The 17,521-nt window shown below is 40.2% G+C and overlaps 1 protein-coding gene across 6 annotated transcripts in view; it reads right to left on the bottom strand.

Moving 5' to 3' along the window:
- Nucleotides 1-17,521, bottom strand: part of DIP2C (disco interacting protein 2 homolog C) — a 329,448-nt gene that overhangs the window by 28,350 nt on the left and 283,577 nt on the right. For 4 of the 6 annotated variants that reach the window (XM_054815993.1, XM_054815996.1, XM_054815990.1 and 1 more), the window contains 4 exons: nucleotides 12,049-12,217; nucleotides 10,923-11,093; nucleotides 3,298-3,327; nucleotides 1,538-1,599 (listed from right to left, as the gene is read on the bottom strand). In XM_054815993.1, coding sequence (XP_054671968.1) covers nucleotides 1,538-1,599; nucleotides 3,298-3,327; nucleotides 10,923-11,093; nucleotides 12,049-12,217 — 432 coding nt within the window. The remainder of the gene's footprint in view (nucleotides 1-1,537; nucleotides 1,600-3,297; nucleotides 3,328-10,922; nucleotides 11,094-12,048; nucleotides 12,218-17,521) is intronic. The other 2 variants (XM_054815992.1, XM_054815995.1) reach the window with 1 other exon arrangement.

Below are 17,521 nucleotides of genomic sequence, written 5' to 3'. Positions count from 1 at the left end.
AAATAAACACTTCATTTCCACGTAAGCTTCCTTCCTCATCGATACAGAAAGAAAGGTACCTTAAAGGTCAATTTATCCCATGCCAGTGCACGTCTGAGATGATAGCTGCGACACACTGGTGGTGCGCGTGCCTTCCCAGTGACCACAGAAGGAGCCTAGGAGACCACCTGAGGCTGGATGAGATCTGTCCTGCTCACAGTGTTTGGTAAAGAAATGCTCCACTTTGTGTTTCTTTTTTACAACATAAATCATTCAACTTCTCAAGTAAATCTCCTTTCAAAAGTGCAATGCAGAGAGGGTAAGCTCACATAACAATAACACCTTTTTTAAAAAAAGGCCTTTTTTATTCACTGGGTTGGGTATGAGCATGGACCATGTCTACATAGTACCACAGCTGCTGGGCCAGGAAGACCAAGTTTTCTATGCCTTGGTCATGCAGACAGTTAGTATCCCAAGGGATGGATCAAACATGAGCATTATATTATTGGTAACATTGTGTGCAAAAGGAATAAAGAAATGGTGAGAGAGTCAAGTATCTTGCCATCTCCTTTCTTCCACCAAACTCCGTGTGCTACAAGAAAATATCTATATGTATATCTGACATAACTATCTAGAGGATAATTTGGGCCTGCAGTGGCCTGAGGTCTGCACCCTGCAAGCTGAGCCGGTCACTTTGATATAGACAAAGTTCGTATCCACCTAAGGGGAACAAATTCTCTGTTAAGCTTTTAAGAAGGATGAAAGGAAAAAAAAAAAGAAAAAGAAAAAAACCAAACCAAACGACAAACGCACCCTATTTGGATAATGATTTTTTAGGTACCAGGGCTGGTGTGTGCTGTTAATTAAATGTTCATCTTTTCCAGAGTTAACAGAAAACTTTTTGTTTTGACCAGAGTATTGGAAAACTGAATTATATGTGCATGGGTATTCTCTAAAATTACACATAAAATTACAAGTTTCACTCCAACTATAAGATTTCACACATCTCCTTGATACCACTAGTGGTGAATTTTAGTTCTCACTTTTTGTATAGGTATCTAACATCACAGACAGAACTAGAAAACGCCCACAGTTACAGAATGTGGTTGCTCACAATGGCTACAGTCAATAATCCATTCCCTCACAGTCCTGCAGCACTAAAAACTACAGCAAAATCCCCCCACGGTCTCCCCACTGGCTAACAGTTGCTAATGCAGGAGAAGAACCTCCGTGAAGCTAAGAGGCCCAAGGGGACTCCACTTCTTAGGGACCAGCTAGGCTGTACCACCTGAAACAAGTGTCAAGAAACCCAGAATGCAATAAAAGCAGGGAATTTTGGTCGTCTTTGCAATGGCTATGTCAGATGCTTCAGTTTTATCAAGGGTAAAATTAATTAAATGACTAATAAAATGTCTATGTCCGCTGGCTGGTAGGAGTTAGAACAAATTATTTATGAGAATAACAAAGGTTTTCAGGGACCAGGAGGTGTGCTGAAGTAACTCGCTTTCTAGAAACTCTGTTAATTGTGTGTAGAGAAAAAGAAAAAGGTGGTTCCGACCTGTCATGCCTCAGTGCCCTCATATCAACATACACTGTGGTGGGATCTGGTCCAGATGTTCCCTGTAAACAACAACATCAGCTAATCAGAACCTGAAGGCTGAGAGAAGAAAAGAGTTTTACCCCCCAAATAACCGAACGTTCATTTCCCTGCTAATTATGCTAATCAAATGACAAGTTATAGTTAAACTATTCATCAAACAAAGCTCAGCTTTACAGAATCAGAAAGAGCACTGGAAAACATACCTACCGTCAGGTACTTATTACCTCGGGGTTCAGAAAAACATCAAGCGGCCATACTACTTAACCAAACACATGTCAACATAGGTTTTATTTGCTACGAAAGGCCAAGTAATCAGCACGTGGATACATACAAAAAATGTTAAACACATTTTGCCATATAAAGGAACGCGGAAATTGCTGAGGAGACACAGTTTAATGGCAGAAGCACATGGTCAGGAATGTGAAGCATGGTTTACTGAGAGTCTTCCATACATGCAACAGAGAATATACTTGAAGCTAAAGATAGTAAAGGTAGCACGCATGACATGAACCAATGTGGACTGAAGGTCTGTAAGCAATTATTCTGTTTCTTTTCAGTCTTCCACTGCATAATTTAAATCCTTGCTTTATGTCATAATATTTAGTTACTTGAAAAGCAGTAGATTAATTTTAGTTTCCTTTCATACAGAAATGATACCATCTTTTAAGCCCTTCCACCCACAGCTTTGCTGCAGTTTTGTAACCTGCTACAATCTTCCCTTATCTGAAACTTCATACTCCTCACCACTGAACATCATGTGAATGGTCAATGCTCTGGTCTAGGGCTCTTTCCTCTGCTGCATACCTCCCCTCACTGCCAAGCAGGAAGCTAAAAGAAAAGCACAACTCCATTTTGGAACACTGGAACTTTGGAAATTTTTTTTTCCCAGCAGATAAATTCACCTAACCCTGGCAATCTACAGGTGTAGGAACTCCTTTATCAGTTATTTAGATGTTTTCTACTTAAAACAGCAGACAGCATCAACTCTCAATGATTTCTGTGCCATTTGGGATATATTATAGAGTATAATTCTTTGTATTAGGAATGTCTAGGGCTAAATTTTGCATTTCCACAATGCAGGCTGGTAGTTCCACAATTTCGTGAGCACTAAAAATTGTGATGGAGTTCCACAAACAGATAATTTTTGTATCTAAAAGGGGAAAGAGTTACCACTACCAATTGATACTTACTGTACAGATACTGATAGTGACCCACCACCAGAGGAGAAAAAGAGTAATAGAGCTGCACATGCATGTTAGCCTCTTTAGCTTGTTATACACAATACAAGATACAATATCCTCTCTAGCTATTAACAACACGATTTTCAGTCTACTAGTAAACTCAGCAGTGTAACAGACTAGTGCTGAGTGGAGAACTTATTTGAAATATATGCAATGTTAAAAAAAAACAAAACCAAGGAAAAATTGGTTATCTTTAAAAATAAAACTAAACCTGAATTGATTTATAAAATAATGGAAACGGTCCAGTTTGAAAATCAAAGACAATCACTATGGTATTTGTTACTTTCAGTGTGAATGCAATAGTTACAACAGACAGCTTTTATTTGATGAAACCTGCATCCAGATAAAGCTCTACTGGACTTGTTTATAATTTCATAGAAGGATCTGAAAATCCCCAAATCTCCAGACTCAATTTCTAGTCTGTCCCACTGTTGGAAGCTGATAGGTGGGTATTGAGGGAACATGAAAATCCCCTACCTGCTCGGCCAGCTTCCCCAGCCTGTGAGGCTATAGCAGCAGGAATAGCAGGGATGAGGGAGAGAAGGAAAGAAGGTAACACAAGACAAAAATAATAATAAAAAAATGGGAATGAAGGGTGGGAGAAAAAAAAAGAGGAGAATGCAAAAAGCAGGGAGTAAAATAAAAAGAAAAACAATGTCAAATACAGGAATCTTACAAATTAACCATTATACCATTAAAGGTTAAAAAAAGTAAAAAATGAGGTGTCAACATTTTAGTAGAGCAACAGAAGAGACAGCTGTAGACTGCTAACCTTGGACAAACAGACTTAAATGGTTTTAGGACACTACAGACAACGTTGTTAGTGGAAAACATGTGTCTAGCATACTGATTTTTTTTTTAATTTTGGTGAAGAAGTCAGTAAACATTATGGCCCTGCTATTTTAAGGCACATCCATTGAGACAGGGGTTCCAGGTCTGCCATTTCACTACAAAAAGAAGTTTGTAAGCGATGTCCTCTGGAAATCAAAAGTAAGCTCTCTTTTTGGAAAAAAAAATAATTAGTATACAACACAGAAAGATACTTACACCTTGTTTCATACAGATTAACCTGCTCCTAAAGTGAAATAAAATCAAGACTTTGTGCACAGCCTAATTACTGGAAGACCATAACTAAATGGAGTAACTTCATAGTTCAACAGTTCTTCATTCTTAGTCTATTTGCTATGATAAACAGCATAATACATATAAAGAACAGTAAAATTAAAAGCCGATAAAACCCCATCAATTCTCCACCACGATTGATAACGCAGCAAAAAGACAAAACACATTGGTGACTAGTCCAAAGCTGCTACAGTCACGTGGAGCATCTACCACCAGACGGCTGCAGTGGGACTTGCTCTACAACTTGTGAAAATAAACAGCTCTGAGAGCACTGGTGTCCCATATCTCTCTCATCAAACTTCTGAATTCCACCAAAGTTAAAGACTACAGGAAGCTGCCACAGCAGCATCTTAAAATAGGTTTATTTTGGATGCGGGGGAACATGAAGCATTTAAAAAAATAGGATGGATCTGCTTATTACATTGCTGCCCCAAAATAGAAATATTACTAATAATCCAGGTTGAACACTGCAGTGGAACTGCAAGAAAGCAGGAGAATTGCTGAAATCCATCAGTTACATAATTCATTGTTCGTGACTGTACTGCAGGTCCAGCGAGGACTTTGAGAGTACCGGAGCCTCATATGGCTTTTACCTAAGGAAGGGCTTGAGACACAGCAGTTGAAGCCTCAGCATCGTCCTGCTGTGGCCAGCTGCAGCTGAGATACTCTGAAAGGGTTTCAGAATAAGCAGAGTCTTAGCCGAGACCAGAGTGACTGAGTTTGTCTGTGCACGTTTGTTTTGTGAGACAGAGAGCATCTATGGTGTTGGTAACAGGAAAAAAACAACATGACTTCTGTTGTATCTGATACTTACTAAGGTCATGCTAAGTAGTGGTCAAGGAAATAAAATGGGCCAAACACCACTTTCTGTTGAAACCAGGTACATCGTAAGTCACATCCCTTGGACTGAATGTATCTCCTGCCCATGCATAAGCTGCCACCAGTAAACCATCCCTGGTCCATGCAACCCTCTGCAATATGCCAGGCTTTTCTTCTCTGGGAAAACAGAGAACTACACAGAGGACTACTCCAACAAGTCAGCAGCAGGGATGAGCATGTGCCAGCACTCAGCCTGTACCCAATTTCCACTGAAGTCAAAGGCCAAGCTGCACACTCTCCCCTGCTTCCCTCCCCAGAGTTAAAAACCAGGAACTAGGCAATCAGAATTGTCCTAAGAATTTAAAAATAACTGTTGTTTTGGGGTTTGTTTTGCTGTCTAAGGATGTGGCCTCAATGTTTACTCTGAGTCTACTTCTGCTCCAGTGATGCTCAGAAATGGAATTTTTGATGTACACTTAACAATCTCACGTACGCAAGCCCAGCAGCCGGAGCTGTGAAAAGAACTTCATGGCATGACTCATAGTAAAGGTGGGAAAACACAGAATCTGAGGGAACTCACCCAGAGCTGTAATACATCGCACAGTGTGAATCATACCTCTGATAAAGTGCACGGTCTCCTGTTGCACTCTTAGCAGAGCTATCCCTAATTACTTTTGATACAGAAGATCCTCAAAAAAGTGTGATCTATCACTAAGTAAAAAGAACTATTAGCTTTAAGCCCTAAATTTACTAACAAAGTTCCTGTTGCTGGACAGTGAAGGAAGGATTCATTTCATCTAACTTCAGCCATCAAAGAAGAAAGTGTGCAGTATAAGGTAGGAAGTATCTCCTGATGGTGATGAATCCATCCCAAGACGGGCACCTAAGATAGGCTGAATGAAGCTTTCTCTGCAAGTATTTCTTTGGTTCTACTGACTACAGATGGATATTGGATAACTCACTTAACCTTGCCATCTAACTTAAAGATGATGGTCAAAGAAGCAAGATGAATCCTGCTCTCCTGCCCTAGGTTGGGCAGATTTGTTAGTACATTTTCAGGGCTAACTAAGGAAAATGAACAACTTCTAGAAGTTTTTCCTCAACTGAATTTGAGTACCAGGTTGAATAAAATGAAAATATTTATTTCGAGTGTTTAAATGGAAATTAGCTAAAATCCTAGAGAACCATCTGTGCTGTTGTAAGAAACAAGCTACTTTTCATATCTATTTTTCTCTCTCTCTTGAGAATGCTAAGATGCTAGATAATGAGAATTGAAATATGCTAGATGCAATCTTTTCATCTCAGAAATCCCTGGACCATTATCTGTGCCTATACAGCCATAAAAGGTCAGATATTAATGGTATTTAAGTGCCTAAAGATGGAGAGTATTATTTATTTTGTAAAGCACACCTCTAAAAATCTAGTCCAAAATGATTACATCAAAAGAAACATAGTAAATTTTCTCTAAAATTGAGAGGAAATGAATACAAATAACAATGCATGAGTCTGTCAGTGACCCTAATCTTGAAATTAAGATTCATTTGGTAGACTAAGGGTCTTTTGTACCAAAGGGATTATCACAACGATTTCCTTTTTAAAGTAATCTTTAATAAAAGGTCAAATTCTGCTATGAATATGAACACAGACACACACATACATGTACACCCCCCCCTTCTTTTTGGAGGGGGCAACAACAGTAAAAGCTTTTTTGAAAAATCAGGATATCTTTCCCCTGAAACACTTGAGTCTTAAATTTGTCCAAAAAATTGGAAATGAAGTGAGGAAGGTATCAAAGATCACAGCCAAGCTGCATTAGAGGCAGCCCATAGAGAAGAAAGCCTGGATAGGCTTTGTGCTGGTAAGGGTCAATAGCTGAATATTGAGATATGTTTAGGAAGGTGATTAGTAGATACATATTTTAGAAAGAACATAGAATAGGCTGGATCACAGTTATCCCTGTGGAAGATGTTGTTCCAGGAACCACACGCTAATCTCACAGATGACACAACTTGGAAGAAAAAAAGCAAAGGCAGATGCTATTGACTCAATATCTTTAGAAGTATTTTTATGCAGTGTGAAGAATCCAGAAATCATGACCCATTTCTGGACTATATTGAAGACAATGCTAATTTCAGGAACATAATGTTGACCAAGGATTAAAATTCATTCTGTTCCTCAGCCCAGAAAACAGAATAACCCACAAGCTATTCCAGAATATCACTAGCCATAAACTTCCAGACCGTTTGGAAAGAGCATTCAGTCTAATTCAATATATGGTCTTTGGCAGTGTCTACCACCAGATGCTTCAAAGGCTGCAATCTTGTATCTTTATATTCTCTACCAAAACAACATGTTTTGCAGTGATGCTTGTAACTAACATCTTTAGTAATTTTTCAAACCCCTTTAAAACTTGCCAAACTACTCTCGGCTTAAATGCTTCAAAACCCATTTCACTTGGAATGGTAACATTAATAAATATAGCCTGTTCTGAAATGGCTTTTCTTCATTCCACCCTAGACAGTGAATGGCTTTTAGTTTGTCCTATGGACCAAGGTGCAACATCTTAGTAGAACTCAATGAAGCCTGACACTAAGCTATATGATCAGCCAGGCTGTTAATTACCTCACTCAAGGCTCTCATTTTGTGCTGTTCCTAAATTCATAGTCAGTATCATTAATAATATTCCTTTAGAGAGTTATCTACTTTTACAGTTTGATTCAGTAACTCTTTCAAGAATTTCTGTAAAGAACCATCTTAGAAGCCAACTTCAGCTAAGGAGTTAACACAATCAAAAGGCAGATATACATTGTCAAGCAAAAATCCAGCCTAACTCCATACTGATTAGGACTTCCAATTTCTCTCAGTGTGTTCAGCTTTCCTGCACGTTTGTGGTGGGTTGACCCAGGCAGCAGCTAAGCACCCTCCCAGCCGCTTGCTCACTCCCCTCCTGGTGGGACAGGGGAGAGAATAAGAAAAGCAAAAGCAAGAAAAATGGTGGGTTGAGATGAAGTGACTTTACTAAGTGAACGAAAGAGAAAAAAACCCCCAAGTGTTGCAAAAGCAATCGCTCAGCACCTCCCACAAGCAGAATGATGCCCGGCCAATCTCTGAGCGTGGTATTATGGAAGACCAACCCCCCCTTTTTTAATGCTGAGCATGGCACTATACGGTATGGGTTAGCCCAGGTCAGCTGGGGTCGGCGGTCCCAGCTGTGTCCCCTCCCAGCCTCCTCGCTGGGGGCAGTGGGGTGGTGGTGTGGTGGGCAGAGTGGGGAACAGGGAAAGCCTTAATGCTGTGCAGCACTGATCAGCAACAGCTAAACCACTGCTGTGCTATCAGCACTATTTCAGTCCCACATCCAAAACGCAGCTCCATATGGGCTGCTATGAAAACAGTTAACTCCATCCCAGGCAGACCCAGTACAGTATTACTTCCAGTGAGGCAGACTTGGGCATTGAAGTTGTCTTACTGCTGCTTAGTGTCATTCCCTGGTTTTACTATTTGTCCTGAACAAATGACTTATCTTGTAAGTGAAACAGCCACCACGAACAGTCCGGAGATCACTGCAAGCCTGAAATGGAGATTTTCATTAGTGGCAAGCAAACTTTAGCAGCTAATCTGTTCTTGTTATCTACAGCATCCTTCATGCCTGGTCCCTCCAGGGCCCAGAAGCCAGGGAAGTTAACATTTTTTCAGAAGCAGCTCCACTACAGCTGCAGGAGGGAGCTGATGGGCCCCCATCCTGATCTGTCGGGAAAGTCAGAGCAGTCGGCCATGAAGATGTGCCATCACTTCCCTCCTGCCCCTCATCTGTAAAAGACATCCCATGGGCACTTCAAAATGGCTAAAGATACAGGAGCAAATGAGAAAACTCTTGCTATTGAGCAACCAGCTCATCTCTTTCTCCTCTGTTTTCCCTTTTGACTTGAGGGAAAGCTGCCGGTGTCCTTGCTGCCTGCTGTGTTTCACCTTGGCTGTGTTGCTGACTGGGAAAGCACAGCAACCTACACCTACTAACTGGCCTAAACTGGTCCTGTCCAAATTGTGCTGCCTCAGGTGGGACTGCCTACAGATATCCTAGATGTTTTCTGAGTTGTCCTCTCTGCCTTGTCATCACCCAGGACTCCAGATATGGAGAAAGAAATGAAGAGGACTGTATTCTTGCAAAGAAGCATCCAGTAGAAGAGATTTCAAAACCTCAGTCAGTACTTTTTGTATCAAATCCATGACAGAAATATGGGGGAAGATGCCGCCTAAGTTCATAGCCGTTTCTAACCTACAAGATGTGTTTTTCTCTCAAGACTATTAAGTTTTATTAGGGTAAAACTGTTCTGAAGGATTCAAGTGCTGCTTTGGAGACTACAGGTGATTTTCTTAAACTTTTATTCCTGAAGAACATTTATGGCAGCAATTACAGAATGTCAAACTAAAGAACTCTACCTCTGGGACACAGAATGACTTTTAAATCTGCTCAGCTTTGCCTTGTCATATGTTTAATAATAATAATAATAATAATAATAATAATAATAATAATAATAATGATGTCAGCCTGGGCTGAAGGGATACTCTGCTGGTAGTCAGAGACAAAGCAAGCAGTACTGGAGATGTGGCATACCTCCTGTATTCATATTCTGGTACCAGGCTGAACTACAAGGTCAGTTTTAGCCAAGCTCTGATGAAAGCCAGGACTCTTTGGTGATGTTGAAAAGGGCAAAAGGCATAACACACAGACATATTGGTTTGTGCTGAACCCATCACCTGTATTTGTCACATTTTTTGGATAAAATTAAAAAATCTTTGCATTTACAATCAGGAAAAGAATAGCAAATGCCTTATTTATAGTGTCACTGAGAAGATCTGTTATGGCTTCCACACCTCAGCAATTAAGCCCATCACATGTGTGAGAAATCCTTTAACGCAAACTAGGGGTAACTGCCAGATCTGAAATGTGGGACGCACCATATAGAGTACAGGCAAGTTATAGTAGGCAAACAGTGACTTTGAAAGGGTTAGAGAGATGGTGACCAAATGGATATGGAACTTCCCAGCCAATGCAGCTGCCAATGCAGAAGATGATTCTTGTATTATTTTAAAAGATTATTAAGTCAGAAATCATATTACGTCTGAGTTGGACACCTATGGCGTTATTACAGGAATAATATATGAAGTTTTGATACCACATTTGGAAGGACAGAAAGAGATCAGGAGTCATAAAAATGAGACGCAGATCAGGAAAGCATGTCTTACGACTCTTTATCTTAAGATTTTTATCTTACCTTATTTTATCTTAACTTTATCTTATCATATTCTTTAAGATGTGTATGAGTCATGATAGAAATGAGATTCTTTATTCTAGATTAGAAAAATGTAATAAAATAAAAAATGGCTGAATCTAATGCCAGATAAATTTCAACTAGATATAAGGCAAAATTAATTAAAAATTGAACACCTTATAAAAAAGCAAGTTAACTTTCATCACTCAAAGTCCTGAAAGATAAAATAATGTACTGTAGATCAGCCTAAAAGTATTTGCTTGGTGTAGTTATCACTGGGTGAAAACCTAGATGCTATTCAGGAATTCAGACCAGATAGCTATGGTGCCCCAACTGTCCTTAAAGTCATGCCTCAGTAAAGATTCCTGGAGAATGCAAGTTAAATCCTATATTGTCCCTGGGTACTTTCTTCTGATTAGTGCATCAAAATAGAATGAAGGAGATGTATCAGAATAATTTTCCCTTGTAAGCAATAAACTGTGTGCAGAAAATATCTATCTATCTAGTTAATTAAGTAATGGTTGGAATTCTTTTATAATTCTTTTATAAATTCTTTTATATATAAAGGAATTTTGTAACATAATAAAGTAAGCACTAGGATACTGGATTTTACATTGCATGACTAAATACTATTTTTGGAGTACATTCTGTCACTACCATGCGCTTTTCTGAATTACTGTATTCATGGGCAGAATAAATGCTATGATTGCAACATGAGAGGGATGAATTTAACAGAAATTTACTACCTGCGTATGCAAGAACATTAACTACCACATGCATTTTCTTCATGTGTCTACAACCAAGCAGCCAAAGGAAATACAATGAACGCTTCTTACTGAAAACCATTTTCTTAAAACAACTTTGAGCTTAAGGAGTGAAAAATCTTACCTGTAAACATATTGCCAGGTTAACTCTACAGCCAAGTGATGTGCTGACAGCCCGTGGATGGAGACCAAGGTCTTTAAATAATTTTGAAAATGACTGAGTAAGAGCTATCCGAGGTCGTTCTTCAGCCACTACTACACATGTCCGTACACGTGAAAGGTCCAGTCCCCTTGCCTAAAAAGAAGTTAAAATGTAACAAAGGCCACAAATGGGGAGATTTAATGAAAAACAGTTAGTAGGACTTAAGTGTATTATGTAGGTATTATGATTCAAGAGGAATAGGGGAATAAAGGCTAAGGTGCCAGTATCATTTCCATCTTTCCTGGAGGCCGGATGGCCAGATGACAGTCTAATAGCTGTAGAAGAGCATATCGTCTCAAAATTAGCCCATAGGAAGAGATGAGTATGCTAATTCTGAAGGGAGGGAATGCTGTTTCCCAGTATTAGTTCAGAAAGCCACTGAATAATAGCAAACAGGAAGCAGTGTCTAGCCTTGGAAAAACTGATTAGGAAATTATTAAGTGAGGATGGTAAGGGCTGGAGACATCATAAATATCAGTATCCCAAGATCTAATTTATTTCAGTAGCATACTGGAAATTCTAGATGATTTCAGAAATGTAACTGCCTACCTGGCTTTTAATTCTGGGGAAAAAAAAAAGAAGATATACACATCTCCCCCTCCCCATACAATGAGGACAATCCAGTTAAAATAATATGGTGCTTTTAAGTATGTGATTATTTAACTACAGGGGCCAAAACCAAACTAGTACTTCATATAATCAGGGAATTCATAAAACATAATATACAATATAATACTCCTCAGGCCTTTTGGATATTTACACCTGTTTTCCAACACTTGCCTATCAAGACAGGCTGCAACACAGATCAGAAAGCTTAGGTAAATAAAAGCCTTTCCTTGATATTTAAAAGCCCTGTGATCTGAAAGAGAATGACTGATATTCATATATAGCCATTGGCAAGGAATAACACGGGTTCTGTGGAAGCTGCCCTTGCCCTCTGATGGTTTTCTCCTCACTGCAGACATTTAGCACAGCCGTTCGTGGCAGGGAAGGCTCTCAAACACCACCGTGCAGGCGGCAGGTTGTGCAGGACGACAGAATTACTCACCTTCAGCGACTCTGTTTGTGAACCGAGTCCCTTAGTACAAAGCTCCATGACTGAATAGGAACAAAAAGTGTCTCTCACTTTGTACTGACTCACGGCAAGAAGCCACAGAGCAGGATTGGTCTCCAGTTCTGAGGGAGGAATCAAAATAGACTGGTGTCCTGAATAAACGCTGTAAAGACACAAGATTCATTAACACATGCTGAACGCCTGTGTCCACAGATGCTTACAAGCTATGAGGTACTACGATATCAAGTTTATCACAGTGCTGGATGAACCATGTAACATCTTAACAGTGCTCTACAGGTCCAGTAGAAGTTTAACTCTGTTTTTTGCTATACTTTCAGAGTCTGTGAGGAATCACGACGAATGCAGGCAGAACACGCTCCTAAAATACTAATTTACTCAAAATGCCCATGGACTTTGCTGTTAGAACTGTACCAAAGAGGGCAAAATAGCTCAGTTATTAATGGCACTAATAAACAGTATTATAATATCAACAAAAATTATGTGTTGCTGACAAATAATTAAGATCGAGTAATTGCCATTTTAAGATACCTTGATTAAAAGAGTGCTTGATTGCTTAATATGGAAATAACCTCTCTCCTGCTGAGGCAAGCAAGAGTTTTGCAATCATTTTCAAGGGAGTAAATCTGGCCCCAATTTAACAATCCTTGTGGCTTTAAATTTCTTCGGCAAAAGTTTTATGAACTTTTAAAACCCAAATATACTACATCTCGTTTATTGGATACCCAGTAAGCATAAGTATTGAGAAAAGACACTTATCAGGGTCCCTGAAGGAAACACTTATGTCAGAGCTAATTTCTCTGGTACCCAAGAGTCTCCCCAAGGGGAAAAAATATTCCCAATTTGATGTCTTTACTTCCCATGGGTCCTATGTTGTTCACTCATCTCAGACAGGCAGATTTACCATCAATTTTACAGTCCCCCTCACATCTTAATTTGTGATTCATCGATATTTCAAATCAGAACGGTCACAGCATAAAAACCCCAAATCATACGAGTTCTGAGAAAGGACCATAAAGCCCCAGAGATTTATGATGCACATGAGAGATTCATTTGTGACTTGAAAACTTGAAATGCCAGCTTGGTAAAGTAAAGCCGACGTTTTCAAATCCAAGTGCCTTAGGTAAGGCACAAAATAGAACTTTATTTTCAGGAATATGAGTATCTCTGTAACACTTGACATTAGGAAAAAGATATACACCTCTGCAATTCTTGAAGATGCGCTGCTTACACAGCTTCCCTCCTTGGTGAGTGAGTGGCCCTACTCCCCCCAAACCCGGACGAGAGAGCTTTCAAATCTGTGCAATTTAGAACAAGGTTTGTATGACCTGGATGTCTGTACTTAGTATGATAAAGGCACAAAAGGTGTACAAGTCCAGCCACAATGGCAGTTAATAATCCAAACAATTTAGGTCTCTGCTGGAGTATGAGCCAGAGGATGTCATGGAATATGTATGAACTACAGTTCAAATAATTTCATTTATCATACAGTAAAAATTTTATCTTTGATTGCTTGTCTACATTTACGCCACTCCTGATGATTCATGACCAGTGACTTGCCACGAAGCGATGTGTTCTCGGATACGGTTGACATAACGACTATAGCACAGAATGGTCAAATGAAGCCTTATGCTTTTATGTTGCTTTTATGGCATCAGAATAAAGTATGACCGAACCTTGAGCATGTGCTTCATAAACATGTGAAAAGAGATGTTGGCAAAGTTACCCAAGCCTGAAAGGAGTATGCCCTGAGCTCAAGTGACAGATCAAACCCAGCTAGGGAGTAGTAACAGTTTTTACTATAAATATTACTTCACTCTTTCTTTCTCAGCCAATTCTATTAAGTTTTTCAGAGAAGACTGAAAGGTTTTAGTTCTACACAAATATAAGGTTAGGGCCCCACAAACAATCAAGGTGTGTTATCTGTCTGGTAAATAAATAATTCTTACAAACAGTAAGCTGTAACCACTCGAGTAAGAACCTGGGATGGGCTCCAATCTGTATGAATCTGGTATACAGAGATTCAGCATCAAACCCTTCCCCCCATCCCTGACCTTGTCTACTTGATGCAACCAATATCAGGAGAAAAAAAAAATCTGCACAATAATAAATAAGCTGCCGGGAGGTTAAAGGTGCGAGAATTATGACCCAGAACCACATTAAGATCCCTTAAGTGCCACTTCTTCAATGGGGCAGAACATCCCAAAATAAAATCAAAATCAAAAGAATAAACTTTATCCCTGTACTGAAAAGTACCCACACAAACTCCACAGTAATACGGGAGGAAAAAAAGCCGCATTGCTTTCAGTAGAACAGAAAATTGATTCCGAGAGCACTTTACCTGGAAATAGTCCAAAATGGTGGAATTTACACCAAAGACAAATATTTTCCCCCTCATCAATACTAATGACTGGGGGTGAACTGACTCCATTTCTTGATCAACTTTTGCTGGACAAGTAAGAAAGATACTTTTGTTTGCTCTTCACCTCCCACCGACAGCCATGCAGCAAAGCATGAGGATTTGGATGCAAAATAACCTCATCCTCTCCAGACTGAGGGAAACAAACACTCTTATGATCAGACTTGGACTAAAAAAATCACTCTGATTAGACAGAAATAAATGAACATGTTGCCAGTACATTTTCTGAGTTTTCTAATCCCTCAGAAACACTGAGGAATTCAGAATTAAACTGCATCAGGAAATATCTAGAAAGAAGGAAACTTTCTGTGGTGGAGAACCTCAGACTTGTGCTGCTCCTGTTTACAGTACATAAACCTACAGAAAGATGATACCTCGTCTGGAAACTTGATGACCAACACAGGCTTCGCCTGCTGAGCTGTGGCTTAATAACCCATGCATACCATCTAATTTGCTAGAGCAGTTGGTGGAGCTGGGAGAAGAACTACAAAGAAATATTTCTGGGGCGAACGTGCCAGTTTCACAGCTGAAGTAGTTTATGCAGCACCTGGCCACCATGATGTCAGTCATAACTTGGCTCACCTCCCTGAATCAATCTCACAAAACATCGTGTGGGTTTTGTTAATGACTCCAAGCAACAAAATGTTCCTGGTAGCCACATATCCTTGCAAAGTCACAGACTTTTTACTTCCATGTTAACCCTTGAGAAGCTGTATGTCACCAATGTTTTGGTTGAGAGAAGCTGACAACAGAAGAGATACTCCCTTCTACAGCTGGCTGAAACATTTCTACCACTTCAGTTGTTTCAAAGCACTGTGAGATGTTAGAGGGTGTTTGCTTAGTATGGATGTCAACAATCAAGCTGAGGACCACGCGCTTGAACACACTGCAGTTGTGGAAGACTGCTTTGGAGATGCTGGGTAAGGCTATATAGGGTTCCAAACCTATAGGTAGTTCTGTCAATGCTGCCTCTATGTAATTCAAGGTATGGTAGAGATGTATGGTAGGTGCATCTAGGTATGGTACATTAAAGTTAATCCTGAAACTGAGGCACTGAACAAATAGACAGTTCCATCTCACCTTGAAATGCAATAGTCATCAAGAGATGGTTAAGCTGTCAGCTTTGCTAGTCTCATACTGAAAATAACAGAATTGTGGTGAACGCTGTGGCATTAGGGGGATCAGATGGGATATTATGAAAAGTCGAGGGTTAAAATATAAATTTTGGAAGCAAAAATTCCCATTCTGAAATTGCAACAATATATGATATATTGGGGTAGGTGCAAGAATTTAGTTATATAAATACTTGGAAGGAACTGAAACAAGATTGTTTCTTCCACTGCTGTAGAAATCTGTTGTCAAAAAAGTAACTTCATTTCTTGATGTAAGTCTCGTAACAGGAGTAGACACAGCGCAGAACTGCAGAGACTACCTAACAGACCTGGACATCTCTGTATCAGCCTCCTCCATTTTTAGAAAATGCAAAAGGAGTAGGCAAAAAAGAAGACAAAAAAGGAGAGTGACTGTAGAGCATCCCTGCATCATCTTGTCACAATGACTTTTGGGATGCAGACACAGAGTGAAATGCAGTGGTAGCTGAGGTGGGAGATCACCTTTTAGAAATGCTGTCTTCCTTTAGGGCTCTGCAAAGCAATCTAGGGAAAAAAAAGGTTTTCACCTGGTGGACAAAGTCTTGGATTTTGGCAGTAAGTGAAGAGCCTTGTCTGCCTGCACTAAGCAAGGGCTGCCCAAGGACAGGAATACTCCAGCTAAATGCACCAGGATGTATTTTGGTATGACGGCGCCATCTGATCACAACACCGGTTCCACTGCCTGGCAGGCTGTTTTGGCAGCATATGGAGATACCTGGACGGACATCTTGGCAATTAACTGTTCCACTGAATCAAAGATTTACCCCATGTTGTGCTGAGGCAGATTAACAGTAAAGTCTGAGGTTTTATTATAGTTCCAGTATTTTCAGCGGGGCAATAAATGCTGACAAATGGCAATTCCAATTTGCAATTGCATTCTGGCAGGCTACTGACCCACCACTGCCCTTACTTCTGGTGTCCTGAGGAGATATGAGCTGATTTCCCACTTAACTCAGGAGGCAGGTAGGTACTGCTGAGTCTTATAAGTATATGCATTTAGTTTCTGCATTTCTACAGATGATATCTGGCATTTGGTGATGAGTGACAGGTATTGGGCATTTGGTAGAGCGCGAAATAATTGAGTTGCCATGCTCATGATTCAAGGTCTGTCAAAAGAGTCTGCACATTGAGGGAACCTGAATGGGTCTAGGCAAAAGCCTTCACAATCATCTGGACCAGAGCTTGTAGGAAAGATGGTACAGGCCACGGAAGAGTGTTTGGGCATATGTCTGACCTAGGCTTCATAAGATCAATTGGGCCAAAATTAAATCTTCAGTTCTCCTGGAGACCCACTACATGCACAAAAAAGGGGGCTTTTGGATAACAAGTAAAGGACCTCCCACCACCTGCAGAGTCCAAAGATGCCTAGCTGGCATACAGCGCACTAGCAGGATGACTACACACGGTAAGCAGATAAGCAATCAGTACTGGAGAGACAGAGATACCTCCCAAAGAAATTTAATGTACAGCAAAAGGGATCATTGTGTAGGGCACGTAGATTTTCCCAGAAAGGAAAAGATCTCACCCATAAATCTTGATAGGCTGCTGGTGCTAAGAATGGGTCCAGTCTTTACAACTTCCACATCAGAGTACTGGGAGCTGGTGAGAGTGGTGCCATAACCCAGCACTCTACTTTAACTCAAGCTCTGGCGTTGGTACCCCAATCAGATGCCCATAAGTCTTCAAAAGGCTTTAGCCTCCCCTTTCAGAGACATGTTTCAGCAATCTCTGAGCCTCACAAGGGAAGCTTTCTAACATGGCTCCAAGTTGCTCCTCGGCACTTCTGAACTGATGTGTAACTTCTCATTGGGAAGCATGTATTGACTGCTCCTGCTCACCTGGCAGCACCAGGAGTGGGAATTCAACAGTGACTTGGTGG

The sequence above is a fragment of the Grus americana genome, chromosome 2 (assembly GCF_028858705.1).
Source record: "Grus americana isolate bGruAme1 chromosome 2, bGruAme1.mat, whole genome shotgun sequence".
NCBI lineage: Eukaryota > Metazoa > Chordata > Aves > Gruiformes > Gruidae > Grus > Grus americana.
Note: the sequence above shows the minus strand (reverse complement) of the source record. Positions and strands in the feature narration are given on the sequence as shown.